Source organism: Delphinus delphis, chromosome 5, assembly GCF_949987515.2.
Source record: "Delphinus delphis chromosome 5, mDelDel1.2, whole genome shotgun sequence".
Taxonomy (NCBI): Eukaryota; Metazoa; Chordata; class Mammalia; order Artiodactyla; family Delphinidae; genus Delphinus; species Delphinus delphis.
In genome coordinates, this window is record NC_082687.1 from 29,625,181 (window position 1) to 29,647,968 (window position 22,788).

At 35.4% G+C, this 22,788-nt stretch overlaps 1 protein-coding gene across 2 annotated transcripts in view; it reads right to left on the reverse strand.

Moving 5' to 3' along the window:
* The window catches only part of LRBA (LPS responsive beige-like anchor protein), a 733,083-nt gene that overhangs the window by 147,212 nt on the left and 563,083 nt on the right, over positions 1-22,788 (reverse strand). For both annotated transcript variants that reach the window (XM_060012133.1, XM_060012132.1), the window contains exons 45-47: positions 22,095-22,235; positions 20,930-21,049; positions 166-318 (exon numbers count right to left, since the gene is read on the reverse strand). In XM_060012133.1, coding sequence (XP_059868116.1) covers positions 166-318; positions 20,930-21,049; positions 22,095-22,235 — 414 coding nt within the window. The remainder of the gene's footprint in view (positions 1-165; positions 319-20,929; positions 21,050-22,094; positions 22,236-22,788) is intronic.

Here is a 22,788-nt window from a genome sequence, read left to right on the forward strand (position 1 = left end):
TTTTATAAAGTATATATGGAGATTCATGAACTATTATGTCACTTTTAGTTATCCCTATCAACTACAGTTTTGCCCAGAAGAGCAAGGGTTAATGATTATACCAACACATGAAAGATACTTTGAGAAAAGGCTCATGACAGACAGAGTAGATGATTACTATCTTACCAATCTGTTTATGCGAACAAATTCTTCTGAGGTTTTGGCCCAAGGAGGAAGTTCAACATCAGACACTACTGTCCCATCATCCATCACTCCAAGATTATAATTATTGAAGTTGACAAACATCTCAGGGAGATAATAAAATTCAGGGATCAACTCCTATATAAAAATAAAAGACAATGTCATATTATAAATTGTAGAATACTGACTAGGTATTCATAAAAGGGCTGATCATTTACTATTGTGCAGAAGAACAAAATAAACACAGGAAAGTTTTTACTCTTTTCATATCATAGCCCTATCACAAAGTTCTATTAAGGTAGACAGATCCCATCCAACCAAATTTAAATAACACCTTACTGGGTGGTCACATGCTTTCCTTTAGGACAAATGTTACAAACTCAAAACTCTTATATACCAACATTTGAGTAATATTTGAGGTTTGACAAGACGTAAACAGAGTTTAACATGCTGTAATATCAACAACAGCTTAAACTAGATTTTTTTGAGGTATATGGAATTTTTTGCCAGAAAAAAAAAACAAAATCTTTATAAGCATTAAAATGCTTTGGTCCATCACCAACCAGGAAGATATTCATTGCATTTAGCCACAGTGTAACAGTATGTTTTGCTCACATTTCAAAACATTCAAATTTAGTTTTAGGGTACTAACTCTTATTAAAAGATCAAAAGTTATAATCAGCCTAGAAAATGACCTGCACGAGAAACTAATATAAACTTGACTTTAATAAGGACATTTAAAATACGCTTTAACAGGATACTTAATAAGCAGAAAAATGCAGCCAGTTAGGTTTTTGTGTACAATAAGCCCCATGTATAACTATTTCAGAGGTCCTATAGATCAGACTTGAAATCCAGTCTTGACATGGGTCAGTGACTCAGTGGTCTTTCAGATACCCCCTCAGGGCCAGCTATGGCAGGCCCGGCTTTCCAAATGGTTGAGTGAAATAGGGAGGTCATCAGATTTTGGACAAGGTCAGTATGAACTCACTAGAGCAAAGAAAAAAAATTCAGCAGGAATTAAGCTATTATCACCTCCATCATCCATGTGAAATGTTCCTTGACTTTGAATCGTACATCCTTTGTTTACAATCACAATAATTAACTAAGCAGGGTAGAAATGAGCTTGTCCTCCAAATGCCTGACAACCACCTGATCACTGACTTGCAAAACATTTAAACTGAACAAAATTAATTTTTTTAAAAGGAAGATCCTGTTAAGTTTATCCATAAATGAAATGATGCAATGTTCATACAACAATTTTAAGAATCTCTTCTCCACAATGATGCATATAAGTCTAATTGACAAAAGACATATTTTATGCAACAAAAAGCTATATTCAATTTGTTTTAGCTAAATAACTTACTGCATGACATGAGTCAAGTACTAAAATAAACTCTTAATAAACATCACATTTAATCTTCACAACAACTTATCACACTTAATCTTCACAACAACTTTACAAGGTAAGGTATCATCTCCATTTAAAACATTAACTAAGGCTCAAAGAAGTTAAGTAATATGCCCAAGGTTATGTAGCTGATTTATGATAAATTTGGAACTTAGATCAAGATTTGTTTAACTCTAAAGCCTGTGTCCTTAATCATCAAAAAAGCATGGGTTCCATTACATAATATATACAGTGCTACACATTTAAAATATGTTTTTAACATATATTCTAAGCAATTTTTTTAAAAAGTAAACAAAACCTTTTCATTCTTCTATGATAAGAAAACAACTGGTTCTCCTGAAAAAAATACTTTATTTATATATGTGTATATGTATATATACTACACATATAGGAAGAATTTTTTAAATATGCTATAATTATTATTTACCCATATATAAATATGTCTTTATAACTATCAATTTGCTGAAATATGCATTCAATAAATTCCAACTTTGAGAAAATTTCCCAAAATGTCTTATTTTCACTCCATATTGCTTGTGCTAGTAAAGAGGAATGTTACTCTTGCCAAGTCTTGTTCTACAATAGTAATGGAGGACCATGCCTTCCTTGTGTATTCAAAATCAAAAGCAGCATTTTGGTTTAATTACTTACTTATTCTTTAAATTTCAATAATATCTGCCCACCCGTACCCACACCCTAATGCTCTCACAATTAGAGGATATTGTCCTTCTTTTGCCTGTTATACTCATTATGCTTCTATATAATTCTCCTAGGAATCAAAACAAATATAATGGCTGAATTTTAGATGTTAGGTTTCTCCCAAGTTTTGGGAGATCAGTCATCTGCATTATAAATCAGAGATACATATTGCACAGTAAAAATATGCAAAAAATATACTCTTTCTTGAGACCATGCCTAGACAGCAGATGAAGACCCAACACAGCCATAAATAAATAAATAAATTTATTAATAAATACATTCAATTAACAGAAATATATTTTGTTTGTGGCCTACTTTATTTAAACACATAAATTTATTATGAATTTATTTTATTTTAATGTTGACAGCTTACTCTAAATATAAATTCAGTTAATTTAACTCAAAATTAAATGGAGCAAAATTACACATAAAATAAACAAGAAATTTATAATAAAAGATATGAAGAAAGCAATTTTAAATCTTACTGGACTATGTTAAACATTCAGCTGCATAATTTCTGTAATGCTGGGAGGGAGGTAATAATTTATCAGTTTCCATAATTACCATAGATTTTACTTGCAATTTCCTATTAAAGATAGATACCCTATAATTTTGTAGAGTGGACATTATAAAAATATTTCAAAATTAAGATTTTAAACTTTATTAATTAAAAATCAAGCTTAATACTTCACTTGAAATTTATCGAGATAGGAATTTTACATCTTGCTTCTTTATTTTTTACCTCCCAACCTCCCACCCCATACACTTCTCCAATTTCAAGAGAGTTGTCAGGCATTTCCAGAACATTTGCAAGGTCCAGAGCAGAGACCTCCTGAAGACATCCTCTTTTTCTGTCCTTTGTGAAAGTCTAAGCAAACAGGAGATTATGTAAAATGTCTAGGAGAAGGAGTGTCAAAGGTTAATATTTTTAAAAAGACAGAAACCAAAGAAGAGTTTTTCCTCAAGATTAGGGAACCAAGTTTCTCAAAATCTGTAGTCAGCTTTCTTTAGCCTGAGGGCAAGGGGAGGGGATGAAGAGGTTAGGCTGGAACCTAGGGGATGGTAAGTGGTAATCAAGGTCCCTACTTGTCCATATAGTGCCTCTGTATAAATTAGAAAAAAACAATCCTTCTGGGCTAATTCAGCCCCAAGAGAACTCAGTTTGGTAAGTGCAGGTCAGGTTGGATTTCTGCTTCTCCTTTCCTTCAGTCAAGCACCCTTACATAGAGAACAATTTGCCCACCTGTACACAATGGCTTCATGATGGTGCACTTACAGAAGACAGCCCCTTGGCACCAGGGCTTTTGGTATCAGCAAATATTTCTTAACTCAAGCTTAGATAATCAGCAGAGCTGCCAGCTTCTAAAAGACCATGTGTCCTAGACAATGAAGATATTACTAGTGAACAAGATGAACTGAAGATGTGAGAGCCAATTTTCTAGATATCACATAAGCCTGGATCTCATTCAAGCCCTGGGAAAAGGAGGTCTCTGCCCTACCCATCTAATAACTGTGAAAGAACTTCCTATTAGCATAATATAAAGAAGATTTGAATTCAAATTAGGACATTTCTTATATACTTGAGTTGCTGGTTATGAATTTATACATACAGTTGACATGTGAACAACACTGGGGTTAGGGTTCCTACTCTCTACTCAGTCAATCTGAGTGTTATTTATAGTTGGCACTCCTTATCTGCAGTTCCTCTGTATCCCACATGGGTGGTTCCAAATCCATGGATTCAACCAACATTGGACAGGGTACTACTATAGTATTTACTATTTTAAAAAATCCACACATAAGTGGACCTGTGCAGTTCAAAACCATGTTGTTCAAGAGTCAACTGTATTTCAGGGATAAAAAGTTACCAATATATTCACTGACAATTATTTCTAGGAGACAAAATGGTAGAGAGAATTCAGTATGAGCAGTACAAAACTTTTTAAATTTCCCACTATTTAACTGATTATTTGATATAAGCTTTAGGTAGGTATGAAGAGTGATATAGCACATCATAATCACAAAAAGCATTTATTTCATTTTTACTCTGCAAAGAACTGTGTTAGGATCTGGGATATGGAGACGTGAGTGCTACTTCCCCTCTACAGATCAGATCACAGATCTAACAGTGAAAGGATACATTTTTTAGGAGGAAATTGGTTGTAGGCACAAATAGTACTCTAGAATTTCAAAAGAGAAAAGGATGTCTAAAAGTTGGGGTGGTCAGAGAAAGCTTTAGGGAGAAGAACATAATACATTGTACTTCCCTAATATAACACTCATCAAACTGTATTGCTTCCTCTAAATTGACGGCTCCAGGAGATAAAGGACTTTAAGTATCTTGCTCACTGCTACACCTCCAAAGCCTAGACATAGTGAGTGAAACATGTTAGATATTCAGTAAAAATCTGTTGAATGAATCATTGAAGAATGGTACTTAAAGTCAAAGATAAATATTAGCAGAGGGGAAACACAAGAACAGTCCTGACAAGGGGAATATCTTAAGAAGAGGTACAGAGATGGAAACTTGCATATATCATGTGTTTCCAGTGATCAATGAAGAACTATTTAGTTGGTTTAGAGAGGACTATATACATGGAGTAGGAGATAATTTAAAATAGGACAAATGTTTCCAATAAATTAGCACTGAAAAGAAAGATTACAAAGAATCTAATATAGTATAAAGGACATCATCAAATAAAGACAATTAAGTAAAGGAGTATATATACTTAAACCATATGACAATCTCATTGGAAGGAAATCTGCATAAGTAAATCAGTTGATGGGAGTTGAATACCCTCTTAACATAAAATAAACATACTGAACTCAACTGAGGTACACCAACATGTAAACAAAAAGATAAATAAGTATATATACTGCCTGAATTTTACTATGGATGATAGTGACACTCAAGTTATAAGCAGAATTCCGTCTTAATCCTAAAAGCATCTTTCTAAGAACTATGCCTTGATATAACACCAAATATTATAGTTCAGAATTATCTCCTTTGACAGATGAAATTTAGTGATAGAGTCAAAGATTATGTCTTTCTAATACTTCTAATGTACATTTACAAAGTGAAGTATGTTTTATATTCATCAGAACAGAACATTCAGCTCTGGATAAAAAACACATGTTCAGCAATTCTTTAAAACATCAGGGGAAAATGATAAGTAAACAACACTGACAGAGGACAGAGATATTTACAATTCACATTTTCTTCTGACTTGTTGACAATAATTTTAATCACTATCACTTAATTAGGCCATCAGGTCTTAGAGGTAAGTAACATGGTCAAAATGTAGTGTATCATCTCCTAAAATAAAAATTTGAAAGGTTCAACCAGAGGTTATACCACAGTTCAGGATAAGCCCATTGCTTTGATCACAAATCCCAAGGCTTTCATGGCATAATGACAAGGATTGGTTGTGACCACACATATGCTTTAGTTTTCTTTTCTAAGGTATGATCCCCATTGATATGAATGGCCTCTGCAGCAAGGCTGTATGATTCACCTTCTAATAGTCACCAATTCTATCCATTGAATTAAAACCATCACTTCAATAATACCTGGGTAATCATGCCAAATACTAGTCTATTAATCCAAAGAAACAAGATAATAAAACCTGAAATAAAAACCAAGATGCTACTTCAGAGCTCAAGTTAAATTTTTATTTTATTTTTACTAAAATATGAAATCCTGACAAGTCAAACATAAGCATGATAGCAAGGTAACTAATTTAATGTATACTGCTTTGGGGATACCGATGGTAAAAAAAGATGTGAAAGCAAAATTTTAGCTTTTTACATTGGAAAAACTGTAAATTTTATGAAGGAAAAAATCCAAAGTAAACTTTCTTAATGAACAAGAAAAGAGTTGATGAATATATATTTTTAAAAAGTATATGTTCTGATACATATTAACTTGCAAGTATTTATTTTGTTAGCCCACAAATGAGAAAATCTTTTAGAAAGTTATTAGAATTGAATTGAACCTATAAGTCATTTTAAATGGACTGCATATCTGAAAGTATTCAAATTGATATTTAGTTTCTCCTTATCGAGTGGCTAAAATGCTATTTTCTTCCTTTAGTAAAAGAAATGTTAACAGCAATTTTTTAATTGGAGAAGAAAAAATAATCTATAATGCTTCCAGACAGATCAAATAAATACTGTATGGTTTTAGATATTAAACTTGCATTTCAAATTCAAAATAAAGAAAAATCATGGATTACAAACGAACAAATAGATAATCTATCTCAATCTAATACAGTTAAGAGAATAACTGGGTTTGCGTCTTATCTATTCAACTTACTGGTCACGTGCTTTTAATTTAATTTTTCTAACCCTTACTTACCTCAGTCGCCTCTTCTAAAACACAGGGTTGTTGTGTGGCTAATGAGATAATACAGAATTCTACATGCACAAAACATGTTACTACTACCACTACTACTACTACTATTATTATTATCATTAATGTGGTCCCTGATAACAATCCCAAATTAGAGACTCAACTTGCCCGATTCTTAAAGTCAGCAGGTAATTCACTGATAGTGGCCATTCTTAAAAGCTTTTAACATAATCCTAAGGGAATTTAATAGAATTTACTTGTAAAAGTAAATATGACCACAAAAATATTTGAGACTTAATAGTTCCTACTAAATAGCTATCACATTCAAAACAAGTTTATTTTTTATTAGCAATGACAGTACTGTTCAACATGCCTCACTTTATGATGAATAATCTCAATACTTTATAGTTCTCTCCTGCTTTCAACACATGTTTTTCACTTCTAAATTTGGACTGGACATCTTTGCTGAACCTTTTGCTGTTCCAGACTCCTATCTTCAAGGAAATTGTAATTTGGGGAGAGATAATGGACATTAATAATACAAATAATGGGTAAGCTGTGACTGCCAGAAGAGAAGACATAAATAAAATGCCCACCTTAAATCTTTTCTGGAACAGTCTGTATAATACATGAGTATGGAGGAGAACAGTTAATATCAGTATTTATAAATATATTAATGAACAGTCTACATTTTTACACTGAACAAAAATATAAGATCACCAGGTCAAAAAACAAATTACAGCTGACCTGTGTACATTTTTATAATTCAGGAAGATAGGAACATTTTCTAAGTGCTTTAAAAAAACGTTTTTTTCTGCCCACTATGTAAGTAGCATAAGAAGAAAAATATTCAGTTTTTCAAGTAATTTTTCTCGAAGAACACACGAAAAAGAAATGGTTCATTGTAGACATAAAGAGTACAAAGTTCAAAGCTAAAAAAAATATAGTACATGGGTACATCGTTTAACCTATTGATGCATGAAGAAAAGTGTTAAAAAGGGTTAAATTAACAAATCTGTAAGTTATGTATAAAAACAAGGATGAACACATATATAGTTCAGTTAGAGTATGAGTGTTCTACATTGTTAAGAGAGCGGCAAGACAGCTTGAGCTGACTCTAATGTGGTTGTGAGTGTGTGTGTGGCGGGGGGTGGAAGAGGGACTGACCAAAAAAGAAAGAGAGAGAGAGAAGAAAGAGAGAGAGAGAGGGAGAGGAAGAGAGAGAAGAAAGAAAAAAGAGGGGGAGAAAGACAGAGGGAGAATGAAGAGAGATAAAGAGAAGGAGGGAGGGAGGTAAAGAGGAAGGAAGGAAGGGAGGGAGGGAGGGAAGTACATATGCCAGAAATGTGCAAAGGATGGATAGAAAAGGGTAAGATTTTAATTTTACTTTCTTTTAGCATTTAAAAAATTCTGAATTATTTAAAAGTTTGTTTGAAAATAGGAAGAATAAATGAAGAAAATAAAACTATCAAATCATCCTAATTTAAGCTTTTTCTCTTAACAAATACATCAAGAAATAAATGTCCAGCAATTATGTTCTACTAACTGTAGCTAAACATTTTCTTATAAATGGCTCTAAAGCTGATGCTATCAGCATCTGTGGAATGTATTATGGTAGAAGACATGCTGAAAGAGGAAAAAAGAAACCTAACTTATCTTCAGATCACAGCCCCTGGGATTTCTGAGGTAGTGGAGGGCAAGTCAAAGGTCTCATGTTTAACAAATCTCACAAGACACAAATAGAACTATTCTCTGATCATCTCTATTTTGTATTATTACTTCTAACAAACAGGTATACACTTAATACCTTTAAGGGTTAATTTTTAAAGCTAAAACTAATTCTTCTAATATTACTGATAGTCATTTATTTTTCAAATATTATTTAGTAACTTCTTAGGATTTAATTGCACTCTATTTACTTAATTTTAAGTATGGAATATGCTGTACTGACCCTTCTGATTTCATAACAATAAAATTTTACATTCATCACTAATGATACACAATAAATTATAAGATAGATTTTATTTTATTTTATTTTATTTTTGCGGTACGCTGGCCTCTCACTGCTGTGGCCTCTCCTGTTGTGGAGCACAGGCTCCAGACGCGCAGGCTCAGCGGCCATGGCTCACAGGCCCAGCCGCTCCGCGGCATGTGGGATCTTCCCGGACAGGGCATGAACCCGTGTCCCCTGCATTGGCAGGCGGACTCTCAACCACTGCGCCCCCAGGGAAGCCCAGAGTTTTAAATTGAATATCCAAGATATAAGCAGTGACAGGATGTCCACATGGACTTCTTTTGTAAAGCTATAACAGTAAAAACTCAATGTGCCTTAATTGTAAAAGTGTAGAAAATTAGAGCATTAACAACTCTTAGTCAGCAGATGACATCCAGCCACCAGTTGTCTTGTGGAGAGGTAAGTCCCCTTCCTAAAATACAAGATGTTAGTAGCCCCATTGGAGCACCTACCCATTGGATTTTGCTGTGCCCTTCTGGCATAAATGGCCATACACTCTCCTTTTTCGCCTCAGATTACCTCTCTGTTTTTCCCAGGCTTTTTCACTGATGCCTCTTTTCTCGATATCTTTATATCTACTCATTCTTTCAACCAATATTTATTGATTTCTAACTAAATGTTCTAAATGCTGAGGTTACCAAATGAACGACACACAAAGCCCCCACCTTCACAGAAGTGTAGCTATGGAGACATAACATAAACAAATGAATATATGTACTGTGTCAAATGCTGGCAAGTATTATGTTAAAAAGAAAAAAGATGAAGGGATAGAGAATGATGGGGGTTGGGCAGTGTTATTTTAGAGAGGGTGTCCAGGGAAGTCCACTCTGAGGAGGTGACATTTGAGCAAAGACCTGAATGAAAAAAATGGAATGAACGAAGCATTATCTAGGGGAAAGTGGTTCAGGCAGAGACAATGTAATACACAAAGCCACCAAAACAGGAGTGGGCTTGGCATTTATTTTTTGGCCATGCCGCACGGCTTGCGGGAACTTAGTTCCCCAACCAGGGATTGAACTTGGGTCAACGGCAATGAAAGCGCAGCCTCCTAACCACTGAAATGCCAGGGAACTCCTGGGCTTGACATTTTTGAAAAGGAACCACAACAAAGGCAAGTGAGGCTGCAGGAGAGTAAAAGAGATGTGTCATCAAAGAGGCAACCGGGTAACACAGGGCCTCAGTGGCTACATTAAGAACCTGAATTTTGCTCTAAGCTAGATGAGTAGGCACTGGATGGATGTGAGCACACGGATATGATCTGATTTACAATATAAATTGGGCCAGGGCCCTCGTGATGGACGTGGTGATAACTGGTCAGATTCTAGACATATTCTGAAGGTTGATAAGATGAGCAGTGAGGTGTATGTGATAGGGAGGAATCAAAGATTCCAAGTTTTCTAAAGGTCTGAGCAAACTGGATAAACAGTGCTGTCTTTCACTGAGATGGCAAATGCAGGTATTGAGCAGGACTTTTTCCTTAGGGTAGAGAGGAGGGTAAGAGGGAAAGACAGAGTTTGATATTGGACATGTTCAGTTTAAAATGCCTGTAAACGTACATCTAGCTCAAAGGGAGCTACCTGTATAGCTCTAGAATTCAGGGGAGAGCCACGAGGTAAGGTGTGATCACCTAGGGAGCAAGTGTTGACACTAGAAGAAATCTAAAGATGAAGCCAAAAGGTACTCCAGTAATTTAGGGTATGAAAACAAGATAATCCAGTAAAGGAGACTGAAAAAAAGGCAAAGAGATAGCCAGAAGATGGCTCCTTCACCAAGTGAAGAAAATGTTACAAGGAAAATGGATAAATTAATTGTGTCAATAATGCTGACAGATCAAGTACCATGAGAACTGAAAATTTGCATTTGACAACATGGAAATTGTTCATCAATGACTCTGACAAGACTGATTTCGATAACATGGTGGAAAAGAAAGCTTGATTCGAGTGGGCTTGGGAGATGATGGGAGCTGAAAAAGTGGAGATCAAGAGACTAGACAACCGTTTTGAGGAGTTCAAGATAAGTATCACCTAATATTCCTTCTTACCCTACATGCCTATGCCACTATTCTGAAGCTTAGGTTTGAATTTTCAACTAGTAGGTGATAATATCCTGGTTATTCTGAAAATATATCAATGTGTCAAAAACTGAATTCACACATTTGGTCTACATACCAGCTTCATTATAATTCACAGCATCATCATTTATCTAGGCACCCAATCTAAAGAATCATCTTTATGCCTTCCTATCCCTTTACAGTCAACCAAGCGCCAAATCCTGGAGAATTACTTTTAACCCACCTCTTGAGTCATTCCCTTAGCTCTTTGACTAGTTGAGGCTCCTAGAGTCTTTACTTTTAACTGTCACAGACTCCTAAAATTTCTCCCTACCTCCAGCTCTCATCTCTCTTCCCCATTCCCAGTACTTTCCATACCGCTGCCAAAGCGCCTTTTTTTTTTTTTTAAATAATAGAGCCAATTAGTACAAAATCTTAAATGGATCCTCATTGCCTATAGCAGGGGATGGTAAAATACAGCCCAGGGGCCAAAACGCTGCCACCTGTTTTTGTAAATGAAATTTTACGGGAACACAGTCACACTTATCTGTTTACATATGGTATGGTCTATGGCTACTCTTGGGCTACGGTGGTAGAGCTGAGTAGCTGTGCCAGAGATTGCACGGACTGCGAACTGAAAAATATCTTTAGAATATTACTGAGGGTCTTCATATTAGACCACAACTGCCTTTCAGTATTTTTCCTTCTCTATGTTTCCTACACACCAAGCACATAAGACCAATAAGCAGACCAATAAGCATTCCCCAATGTGCTAAGCCTTTTCTCTGAATTTTGTTCATGTCATTTTCTTTGCTCAGAATACTCTTCTATATTTAATTAAAGCATTAATTTAATAAATGTTTTAGTGGCTACTGTGTTCCAGGTACTGTTTTAAGCTCTAGGAATAAACCAATGAGCAAAACAGTCCAAATTCATGCTGTCATGGAGCTAATGTTCCAGTGGGATAAGACATAAATAATAAATAAATAGAGACATGTATGTTGGATGGTGAGTGATATGAAGAAAACTGAAATTGAGAAGTCAGTTAAAGTGCATGGGATGAGGCATGTACTTTTAAAGAAAGAGGACAGAGAAGGCCTTACTAAGAAGGTGACTTTTTTTTTGAATTTTATTTTATTTCTTTTTTTATACAGCAGGTTCTTATTAGTTATCAATTTTATACACATCAGTGTATACATGTCAATCCCAATCTCCCAATTCATCCCACCCTCCTTCCCCCTTGGTATCCATCCATATGTTTGTTCTCTACATCTGTGTCTCTATTTCTGCTTTGCAAGAAAGTTCATCTGTACCATTTTTTTTTAGATTCTACATATAATCGATATTATACTATATTTGTTTTCCTCTTTCTGACTCACTTCACTCTGTATGACAGTCTCTAGGTCTATCCATGACTCTGCAAATGGCACTATTTCGTTCCTCCTTATGGCTGAGTAATATTCCATTGTATATATGTACCACATCTTTATCCACTTGTCTGTCGATGGACACTTAGGTTGCTTCCATGTCCTGGCTATTGTAAATAGTGCTGCAATGAACACTGGGGTGCGTGTGTCTTTTTGAATTATGGTTTTCTCTGGGTATATGCCCAGTAGTGGGATTGCTGGGTCAAATGGTAATTCTATTTTTAGTTTTTTAAGAAATCTCCATACTGCTCTCCACAGTGGCTGTATCAATTTACATTCCCACCAACAGTGCAAGAGGGTTCCCTAAGAAGGTGACATTTGAGTAAAGACTTAAAATGGCTGAAGGAATGAATCCATAAGGATATCTGGAGGAATTTTTCAGGTGAAAAGAAAAGTAAAAGCAAAGGCCCTGAGGTGGGAAGATACCTGGAGTTTGTGAGGAATACCAAGGAGGTCCTGTTTGGCTAGAAGAGAGTGGACAAGAGGGCAAATGGTACAAAGAGTTCAAGACGTAACAGGATTATGGAGGGGAGGGGTAGTTGCTGTAGGGTCTTGCATTGTAAGGACTTCAGCTTTTACTCGCAACAGCTTTTACTCAGAAGCCATTAACTAAGAAAGGGAAGACTGTGAGAAGAGCAGGTTTAAAGGAATGAAGATCAGGAATTTGGTTCTGAACGTGTTAAATTTGAGATACATTTTACATGCTAAAATGGAGATGCTAAGGAGCGAGTCAGATACCAGGATAAATGTACATGCTAGAGATGTAAATCTGGGAGGTGGAAGGCTCCCTTGCATCCTTTAAGATACAATTCAAATACCACTTACTCTGTGAAGTCATTCACAACCCCACTTCCTCCAGGAAGAACTCATTTCATTTTGTTTATATCTTATTATAGCACTTGGCGCTGTCTAACTTGTATTAAAAATAGTTTTATGTATATGTGTCGTTCTCACCTGGAGATATGTGAAGTAAAGAACTGTGTTTATCTTGCCCTTTTAACCCCAAAAACTCCCTACTATGTATTGCATATGATAAAATAATCAGTAAATGCTGGCTTAACTAAATGTGTTTGGGGGGACTTGAATTCACCTGTCATAGGAAGTTTTCTGCCTGAAGGTAGGGAGCTATATCCCCATGCCCTAACTAAACTTGTTCTTCTTCTGTGTTCTCTAAGTACATGTCCAAGTCAAATTTAATTTCTCTCTCATCTTAGGAGACAAATCAATCAGCAAATTCTAACAGTTCTTACCTTTTAAATATGTCTTAAATTCATCACATTTCTCTAGTACCACTGCCTCCACTGCCTCTCACCCCATTACTTTAACAGCTTACTTACTGTTTCCACTCCTGCTCAGTGTAATACAAACACCGATCACAGCGGTCACTTAAAACCACAAAATCCCCTCTGCTTTGACCTTTCCAGTATATCCCCACTGCCCCCAGGATAAAGTCCAACCTCCTTACTGAAGCTTATAAGGCACCCCATGATAGGCCCTGAATTGCCTCTTTCCTCTCCCTTCTCCTCATTTCAGATCTTGTAGCTATGAGCCACAGATCCTTTATTATACTGAATTGCTGGAATGCTTTTATCGTCAGTACCCCATTTACCGCAAATGTTCACTGAAGGCAATGCTCTGTCTCATTTGATGCTGTATCACAACCAGGGCCTGATTGTGCGTAAACTCAATTAAAATAAAAACTTTAAAAATTAAATGCTATCTCAGGATTCCACCAAACTTGTTACCCTAAGTTTATTTTTAGCACAGGTTATTTTAAAAAAATATTTTTGTACTAAATTCCAAGCTTCTAGAGAAGTATAGTTCTCCAACAATCTCCATGTAAAACATATAAAGAATGTAGAAGATCCATTTACTACTGCCCCCTTTCTAAAATAATGAACCGAGCTGACATTTATGACTCTTTCCACTCTCAGATCCTGATTTGTTAATCACTTCTATAGGAGAGAAGGAAAAAAGTTTAAACTGCAGCAAATCAGATTCTATTTAATCATTAGATTAAATTTATTGACACTAACGGTACCTGAAAACGTGTGTGCTGCCTGGTGCCTCAACGGGGAGCTGGGGGGCTGGGGAATCAGTAACAATGAACTGCCTAGAAAAGCTTAGATATTTGCCTAATATTTACATGTGACTGCCTTATGAAATTCATTCAAGCTTTATGAGTCTGATTTGTTCCACAAGATTTGGTTATGATGGTTCAGGCTGAAGACAATAATCTATTTTGTACCTCAGTTTCTAAACTTAAAAGATTTTTTTAAAACTTGAAACAGAGTTTGCTGGGGGATTTTTTTTTTTTAGAAAGAACTGGGTATCTGTATTTTTAAAATGGATAGGGTTGCATCAAGGGATGTGGGACTTCTTTGAAGCACAGCATCAGCGTGACCTACGATAACCACCCTTTTCTTTCTTTTTTTTAACATCTTTACTGGAGTATAATTGCTTTACAATGTTGTGTTAGTGCTGTACAACAAAGCACTATATGTATACATATACATACTATATGTATATGTATATGTATGTATATACATATATACTATATGTATACATATACATACTGTATACAAAGCTATATGTATACATATATCCCCATATTCCCTCCCTCTTTCGTCTCTCTCTTACCCTCCCTATCCCACCCCTCTAAGTGGTCACAAAGCAATGAGCTTATCTCCCTGTGCTACGTGGCTGCTTCCCACTAGCTATCTATTCTACATTTGGTAGTGTATGTATGTCAATGCTACTTTCTCACTTCGTCCCAGCTTACCCTTCCCCTTCCCCGTGTCCTCAAGTCCATTCTCCATGTCTGCATCTTTACTCCTGCCCTGCCCCAGGTTTGTCAGAACCATTTCTTTTTTTAAGATTCCATATATATGTGTTAGCATACGGTATTTGTTTTTCTCTTTCTGACTTACTTCACTCTGTATGACAGACTCTAAGTCCATCCACCTCACTACAAATAACTCACTTTCATTTTTTAGGGCTCAGTAATATTCCATTGTATATACATGCCACATCTTCTTTATCCATTCATCTGTCGATGGACACTTAGGTTGTTGCCATGTCCTGGCTATTGTAAATAGTGCTGTAATGAACATTGTGGTACATGACTCTTTTTGAATTATGGTTTTCTCAGGGTATATGCCCGGTAGTGGGATTGCTGGGTCATATGGTAGTTCTATTTTTAGTTTTTTAAGGAACCTCCATACTGTTCTCCATAGTGGCTGTGTCAATTTACATTCCTACCAACAGTGCAAGAGGGTTCCCTTTTCTCCACACCCTCTCCAGCATTTACTGTTTGTAGATTTTTGGATGATAGCCATTCTGACTGGTATGAGGTGATACCTCATTGTAGTTCTGATTTGCATTTCTCTAATGATTAGTGATATTGAGCATCCTTTCATGTGTTTGTTGGCAATTGGTATTTCTTTGGAGAAATGTCTGTTTAGGTCTTCTGCCCATTTTTGGATTGCATTGTTTGTTTTTTTGATATTGAGCTGCATGAGCACTTCTACATTTTGGAGATTAATCCTTTGTCAGTTTCTTTGTTTGCAAATATTTTCTCCCATTCTGAAGGTTGTCTTTTCATCTTGTTCATGGTTTCCTCTGCTGTGCAAAAGCTTTTTCTAAAATAAATAAGTTTATTTATTTTTTTATTTACTTATGGCTGTGTTGAGTCTTCGTTGCTGCATGCGGGCTTTCTCTAGTTGTGGTGAGCAGGAGCTACTCTTCATTGCGATGCGCAGGCTTCTCATTGCGGTGGCTTCTCTTGTTGAGGAGCACGGGCTCTAGGTGTGCAGGCTTCAGAAGTTGTGGCACATGGGCTCAGTAGTTGGGGCTCAGGGGCTCTGGAGCACAGGCTCAGTTCTTGTGGCACATGGACTTAGTTGCTCCGCGGCATGTGGGATCTTCCCAGACCAGGGATCGAACCCATGTCCCCTGCATTGGCAGGTGGATTCTTAACCACTGTGCCACCAGGGAAGTTCCTTGCAAAAGCTTTTAAGTTTAATTAGGTTCCATTTGTTTATTTTTGTTTTTATTTCTATTTCTCTAGGAGGTGGGTCAATAAGGATCTTGCTGTGATTTATATCATAGAGTGTTCTGCCTATGTTTTCCTCTAAGAGTTTTATACTGTTTGGCCTTACATTTAGGTCTTTAATCCATTTTGAGTTTATTTTTGTATACGGTGTGAGGGAGTGTTCTAATTTCATTCTTTTACATGTAGCTGTCCAGTTTTCTGCTGGGGGATTTTAAAATATTACTTATCACAGTGATGATTCTCCAACCCAATTTTAGCACTTTCTATTTCAGTTCTCAAGACTAGCTATTATTGCTAGTACCTGTCAGTTCATATTTAGATGGAGTACAACATCAGGAACATCGTTGCTCAAAGAGCAAGAAGGCATTCTTCCTTCCATAAGCAGAAAGCTATCCCTTGGTGTGATGCCAAAACAATGCCCTAAGTCTGCACTGCCAAATGGAGTAGCCATTAGCCACAAGTGGCTATTAAACAATTGAAATGTGGCTAGTCTGAGAAGAGACCTGTTGTAAATATAAGATACACACCAGCTCTCAAAGCCTTAATATTAAAAAAAAAGAATGTAAAATATCCAATTAATAATTTTATATTGATTACATGCTGAAATAAAAATATTTTGGATATATCAGTTTAAATATATTCTTAAAATCAGTTTCACATGGTCCTTTTGACTTTTTAAAATGTGACAAGAAAATCTAAAATTATATATGTGATCGTAATTATGGTTGACATTACATTTCTATTGGACAGTGTGGTAAGCCTAGTTAGAGAACTGATCAACACTTCTGAACTCTTTATCCAGACAGAATAAAAAGCATCATTGAGGGTCAGGCCTGAAATGGAACCACCAATGATGAACCGAAACACAAACGAACCCCCCAATTTTAAAATGGTAAATCATGCTAAAAATGAAAGACTGCTTTAGTGAAATCTGATAATGTCTCTTTCTTCTCTGAAATAAAAATAATTAATATTTTAACCTTTATTTTTAGGAATAACATATTTTTTCAGTAAAATTATTCTGAGTATTAGCAGAATGCAAGAAATAGGGATCCTAAGATATTATAGTGACAGTTCCCCTTTAGCAAAAAAAGTTAAGTACTAGAAATGTTATTTTATTCTTATTTTTTCCAAAAAATTAGTTAATTAATTAATTAATTATTTTTTTTGCCTGCGCTGTGCAACTTGCGGGATCTTATTTCCCCCACTAGGGACTGAACTTGTACCCTCGCCAGTGAAAGTGCAGGGTCTTAACCACTGGACTGCCAGAGAATTTCCCTGAAAAAGTAATTTAAATAAATCTTCTATCTACCTAACAATATTTCATTTTTGTAAAATGTCATGAAAACATTAGAGAATGCATCTTAATCTAGCAACGTATACTTTAGAAGCCACTCAGTAAAGTGATCCCTACCACCACTCACATACTTCACTATCCCCTCTCTACTGTTTAACATTTTCCTTCGTATTTCTAGAAACTCTAACAAGACAACACAAATAAAGATCAGACTATAATTAATATGATTCCATCTGAAATATAATGTTATATCTCAATGAAATGTTTATTATATTAATTTAAATGTGCTTTCTTAATATATTCATTCTTATACATTATATTATTATAATAATTTAAACATGCTTTATAAAGTGTTAGAATGTAACATGAGGAGGCAAGATCAAAAAATAAAAAAGGCATGATTAAATCCCTCCTCAGTTGTAGAAGGACCAACTATAAGGAGGCTCTTTAAATAGCCTATAGCCTGTGTAACCATGTATTATATACTTTTCAAAGTGTTCACTCAGTTGTAGGGTCCAAATTACCGGGTTATTAATATAGAAAATGGAGTAATTTATCAATGTCCTATTCACCTTACAGATATTTTGTGGTTTAAAAAAAAAAAAAGAAAATTAGGAAAATATACATATTGGTTAGAAGAGCAAGTGGGTTTCATCCAAGTTAGTCCTGAAGAAAATTTCTGTGCCTCTGAACATAATGAAATGGTATTTAAGAATAAAGCTGTATCTGGGCTTCCCTGGCACAGTGGTTGAGAGTCTGCCTGCCGATGCAGGGGACATGGGTTCGTGCCCTGGTCCGGGAGGATCCCACATGCCTCAGAGCGGCTGGGCCCGTGGGCCATGGCCGCTGGGCCTGCGCGTCCAGAGCCTGTGCTCTGCAATGGGAGAGGCCACAACAGGGAGAGGCCCGCGTACCGCAAAAAAAATAAAAATAAAAAAAATAAAGCTGTATCTCTAAGCAGGCTCCAATCAACTTGACACTTGGAATTTTTAATTCTTTTATTTTTCTGTTAACTTTTGCCTTAACTTTGTACTCTACTTCTTCATTTAGATGCCCTATATAACTAGGCTAGGAAGCTAGAAATTAAGTAGCACAATAACAAGAACTAAAACTCTAGTATTGGTTTAGTAATTGGGGCTGTTTTTATCAAAATCTGCTGAGGCATTCAAAGGGAAGCGAGATGGATTTGAGTCTTTATTTGTGAAGAAACAAGAGTAATGAGAAAAATAAGGAATGAGAAAGGTAAAGTTCATATGGGGTTTTGGGGGTTTTATTTTTTAATGCTGTAGCTGTTTTGTGTGGGTTTATTTTTTATTTTTTTTTACAAGTGGGGTATTTTGAAGGAAATGTTTGGAGAAATGGAACCAGACATGTGCTAATTAAAGAATCTTGAGAGAAAAAGGAGGAGATTTAGGAAAAAGAGACAACAAAACTACAAGGATCTATCTATCACATGTATCTCCCGTCCAACAAAGCATTAAGTGGGAATGTCTAATACAGAGAGGTAGAAATTTGAAGATATACACTACCTCTCTATTAGAGAGCAGAAAAAAATTCAAATTCACAATTTTGTTCTTGTTTACACTTCTATTACCAAACTTAAGTATGAGGTTATAACTTGGTCCTGAGATACTTAAAAAACAAAGGAATTTAGGGGCTTCCCTGGTGGTGCAGTGGTTGAGAGTGCGCCTGACGATGCAGGGGACACGGGTTAGTGCCCCGGTCCGGAAGGATCCCACGTGCCTCGGAGCGGCTGGGCCTGTGGGCCATGGCTGCTGGGCCTGCACGTCCGGAGCCTGTGCTCCACAACGGGAGGGGCCGTGGAGGTGAGAGGCCCGCGTACCGCAAAAAAAAAAAAAAAAAGGAACTTAGAAATTAAAAATTTTTTTTCATGTCTTCAATTTGATAACAAAAAGTCTTATCAATGTTTTCCTATGTGCATATCTCTTATGACTTCTCAAAAGGTTTAAAGTAAGTAAAGAAATAGCTTTGAGATTAGAAGTAGAAACCATTATTAAATCTGTTAACTATTCTGATTTACTGTTATCTAATTATCCATTTCAAAATTATCTACTGATGATTCTTAAGGGATATGATAATTTCAAGAGTATTTCAGAGTACATTATTTGTGCTATCAAAAATTCCTATAGATGTTCCAATATAAAAGATTATTTCTGGGGACTTCCCTGGTGGTCCAGTGATTCAGAGTCCATCTTGCAATGCAGGGGACGCCAGTTCAATCCCTGGTTGGGGACTAAAGTTCCACATGCCACGGAGCAACTAAGCCCTCGTGCTACAGCTCCTGAGCCTGTGCGCTCTGGAGCCCGCATGCCACAACTAGAGGGAAGCCTATACAATGCAACGAAGAACCTGCACGTTGCAATGAAAGATCCTGCATGCCGCAACTAAGACTTGACACAGCCCCCACCCCCAAAAAAAAAAATTTAAAAAAGAGATTATTTATGCATATGATGGAATCTTCAATAAAATATCTTGGATATAAGCAATGTTATACTCTACAGTAAGATAAAGTATGTGAACACTTTTTATAGACTGTAATGTATCATGACTAAAAGTAAGATACAATTATAATTTTAATTAATTTTTTAAAGTACTCTATAGTAACATAAACATTAGTAATGTAACTTTTCCTCTTTCAAGCCCAAATATTTCTCATATGTACTTATCATTTTCTCCCATATAGTATAATTATTTATGTATAAGACATAGCTCTTTACGACACCTAAGGACACAACCACAGGCATATCTTGTTTTACTCAACAGCATCTAAATAGTGAAGAAACAGATACTATGTCACAAAACTAAAATACAGTACTTTTGAGGGCAGAAGCAAAAGTATTGTATCAGCTACTGTGCAAAGTTTTTGATCTACTGAACATATATATAGATAGAAGAACTCATTTCCCCTCAACAATAAAGCAATTCTATAACAAGCAGAGTCAGGTAGGCATTTAGAACCAGCAGTAGGTAAAAGATGATTACCTTAAGAATAGAGACAGGGGATTGCTAAAGTATCAATAAAATGAAATAAGTTGAATTAAACTAAACATCTGAGATCTTTCTCACAGTATTTTTGTGACTATATTAATTTTATTCATTGAGTTTGGAATCCCATTAAGCACGCTGCTTTACATCCATAATACTGCATTTTTCCTTTAAAAAGGATTCCAAGGAGGAAGGAAAACAATTGTTCCACAATTAAAGAGAGAGAGATGAGACAGACAGACAGAAACAGACAGACACAGGAGGTAGAGAGAGAAAGAGAGAGAAATCTTATATAATGGTTATTGGCCACTTAATTAAGGCCTCATCCTTTGAGGCTCATCTTTAGTAAATAGGGCTGTATTGCAAGAGAGAAATTATCAACATCCATTCAATAAGAAACACATTGGCAATAATAATTGTAAAATGAAGTATTTCTGTACCTTAATATCAGATGTATCACGCTGACTGTTTCGCCAAGCTCTGGAAATCGATGAAAAAGTTCGATCTGCATGATCAAATTTCCCTCCTTGTAAATTTAGGAAAGAAGTTGTGAAGGGTTCCTAAAAAATAAGCCATTTAAAAAAGCCATATATTCCCTCATGCATAAAAATGTGGTTTTTATAAATCTTTATATCTAAATACTTAGTTACCAATAGACATTAGCCAGTAATACGTACTAGGCATAGGCTGGGAATTATACTTAAATTATTACATTAATATTCTTATATTATTTTTGTTTCAGAAGAAATATTTCCAAAATTTAGTATTTTTCAGACTCTCTTCAATATTTTTCAGACTCTCTTCCTTTCCAAGAACAATTTATTAATAACATTCAGACATAAATTAGACTGCATTTGCTTCACAGTCCAGGGAAACAGTCCAATATGTAATTTTCCTATTGTTATGGCTCAATATTTAATTTATGATTAAGAAAAGAAAAATGTTTGGAAGATTTAAAAGCCTCCTTTTAGTTAAAGAACACTTAAACACATATTAGTGGATAATTGCTTGAAATTAGCTAAGCACTATAAATTACCTCTAGGATTTATATCTGCCTGTACCCTCTAACAAGCTTTAATTAATGATGTGCTGCTAATGCTTTCCCAAAGAAATTACTTTCTAGTAGATGAATCACCTTTCAATTTTACGGAAACATTTCTTGTTTAACCAGTATGTTATCAATACACAGCAGTCTTGGTGTAAATTACAAACACACCTTATTCCATTTTGGGCAACTGAAGTTTCCAAAATATATGAATATATGTCTGTGTTAAGGGAATCTTATTTAGTTCTTATTTTAATAGACTACATTGGAAAATAACATATGTTACAATTTAGAGTCTGGTAAGATATCAAAGACTTGAAGAGGCAAATTTAAGGAAAAAAATTCACGCAATTCCAGGTGAAACATTTTTATGGCCATTCTACAGTAACGTGTTATAAAATACAGCCCAAATGGGATAAAGAGATACTTATATAGGTAGAGTCTCAATCACTGAAAAAAATTTCACCATTCAAAAAAGATGCTGATGATTTTTAATCAATGCATATTCTCCACAACATTGAATTTACTTATTCATGGTTTATTATTCAAATTGAACTTACTATTCTTAGCAGCCATGCAAGAACAAAACTTGCAGTTGAGTAATGAGTGCCATAGTGGAACTTTGGAACTTGATCGTCTTCCCAGGATTCATAACGCTCTGCAAAGAATGCTGCTCTTTTTGGATTCAAAGCTCCTATTGGCTGCCAACGGGGAGGAGAAGAAACAAGAACACATAAATACAATCGTCCTTTATTTCTTTCTCTCTTCAAATATTATCTAATCAGCAAGTGTGAAAGTGAATTAAAAATACATACTATTCAAATTAAAGCAGTGTTACAGTCAGAGAGTGGATTGAAATATAAATTTATTTTTCAATGCACATTAAATATACACATATAAGTAAATGGAGAAACCTGTCATTTCTCAATAAGTCTAGTTTCTGTTGAATAAAGGTCTTTAATCAGCCCATAACAAGCATTTTCATGAAGATAATTACATGAAGTGAATATTAGTTATATGATACTTTGGAAAGCATCTATAAAATCATCTTTAGTCCTTAGAACAGACAACCAGAAACAGAATCTTGAAGCTAAAGGATTAACATATCATAGATTGTGAGAAGACAATGCAACAAAATTTGGCAGGGGGCGAGGGTGGGGGAGAAGGAGTGCAAGGAGAAGATTGTGTGAAAAAGGGATTAAATGTAAATCTAGAAATTTCTAATAGTATGAGTAAAACCAAAATTTAAAAGAT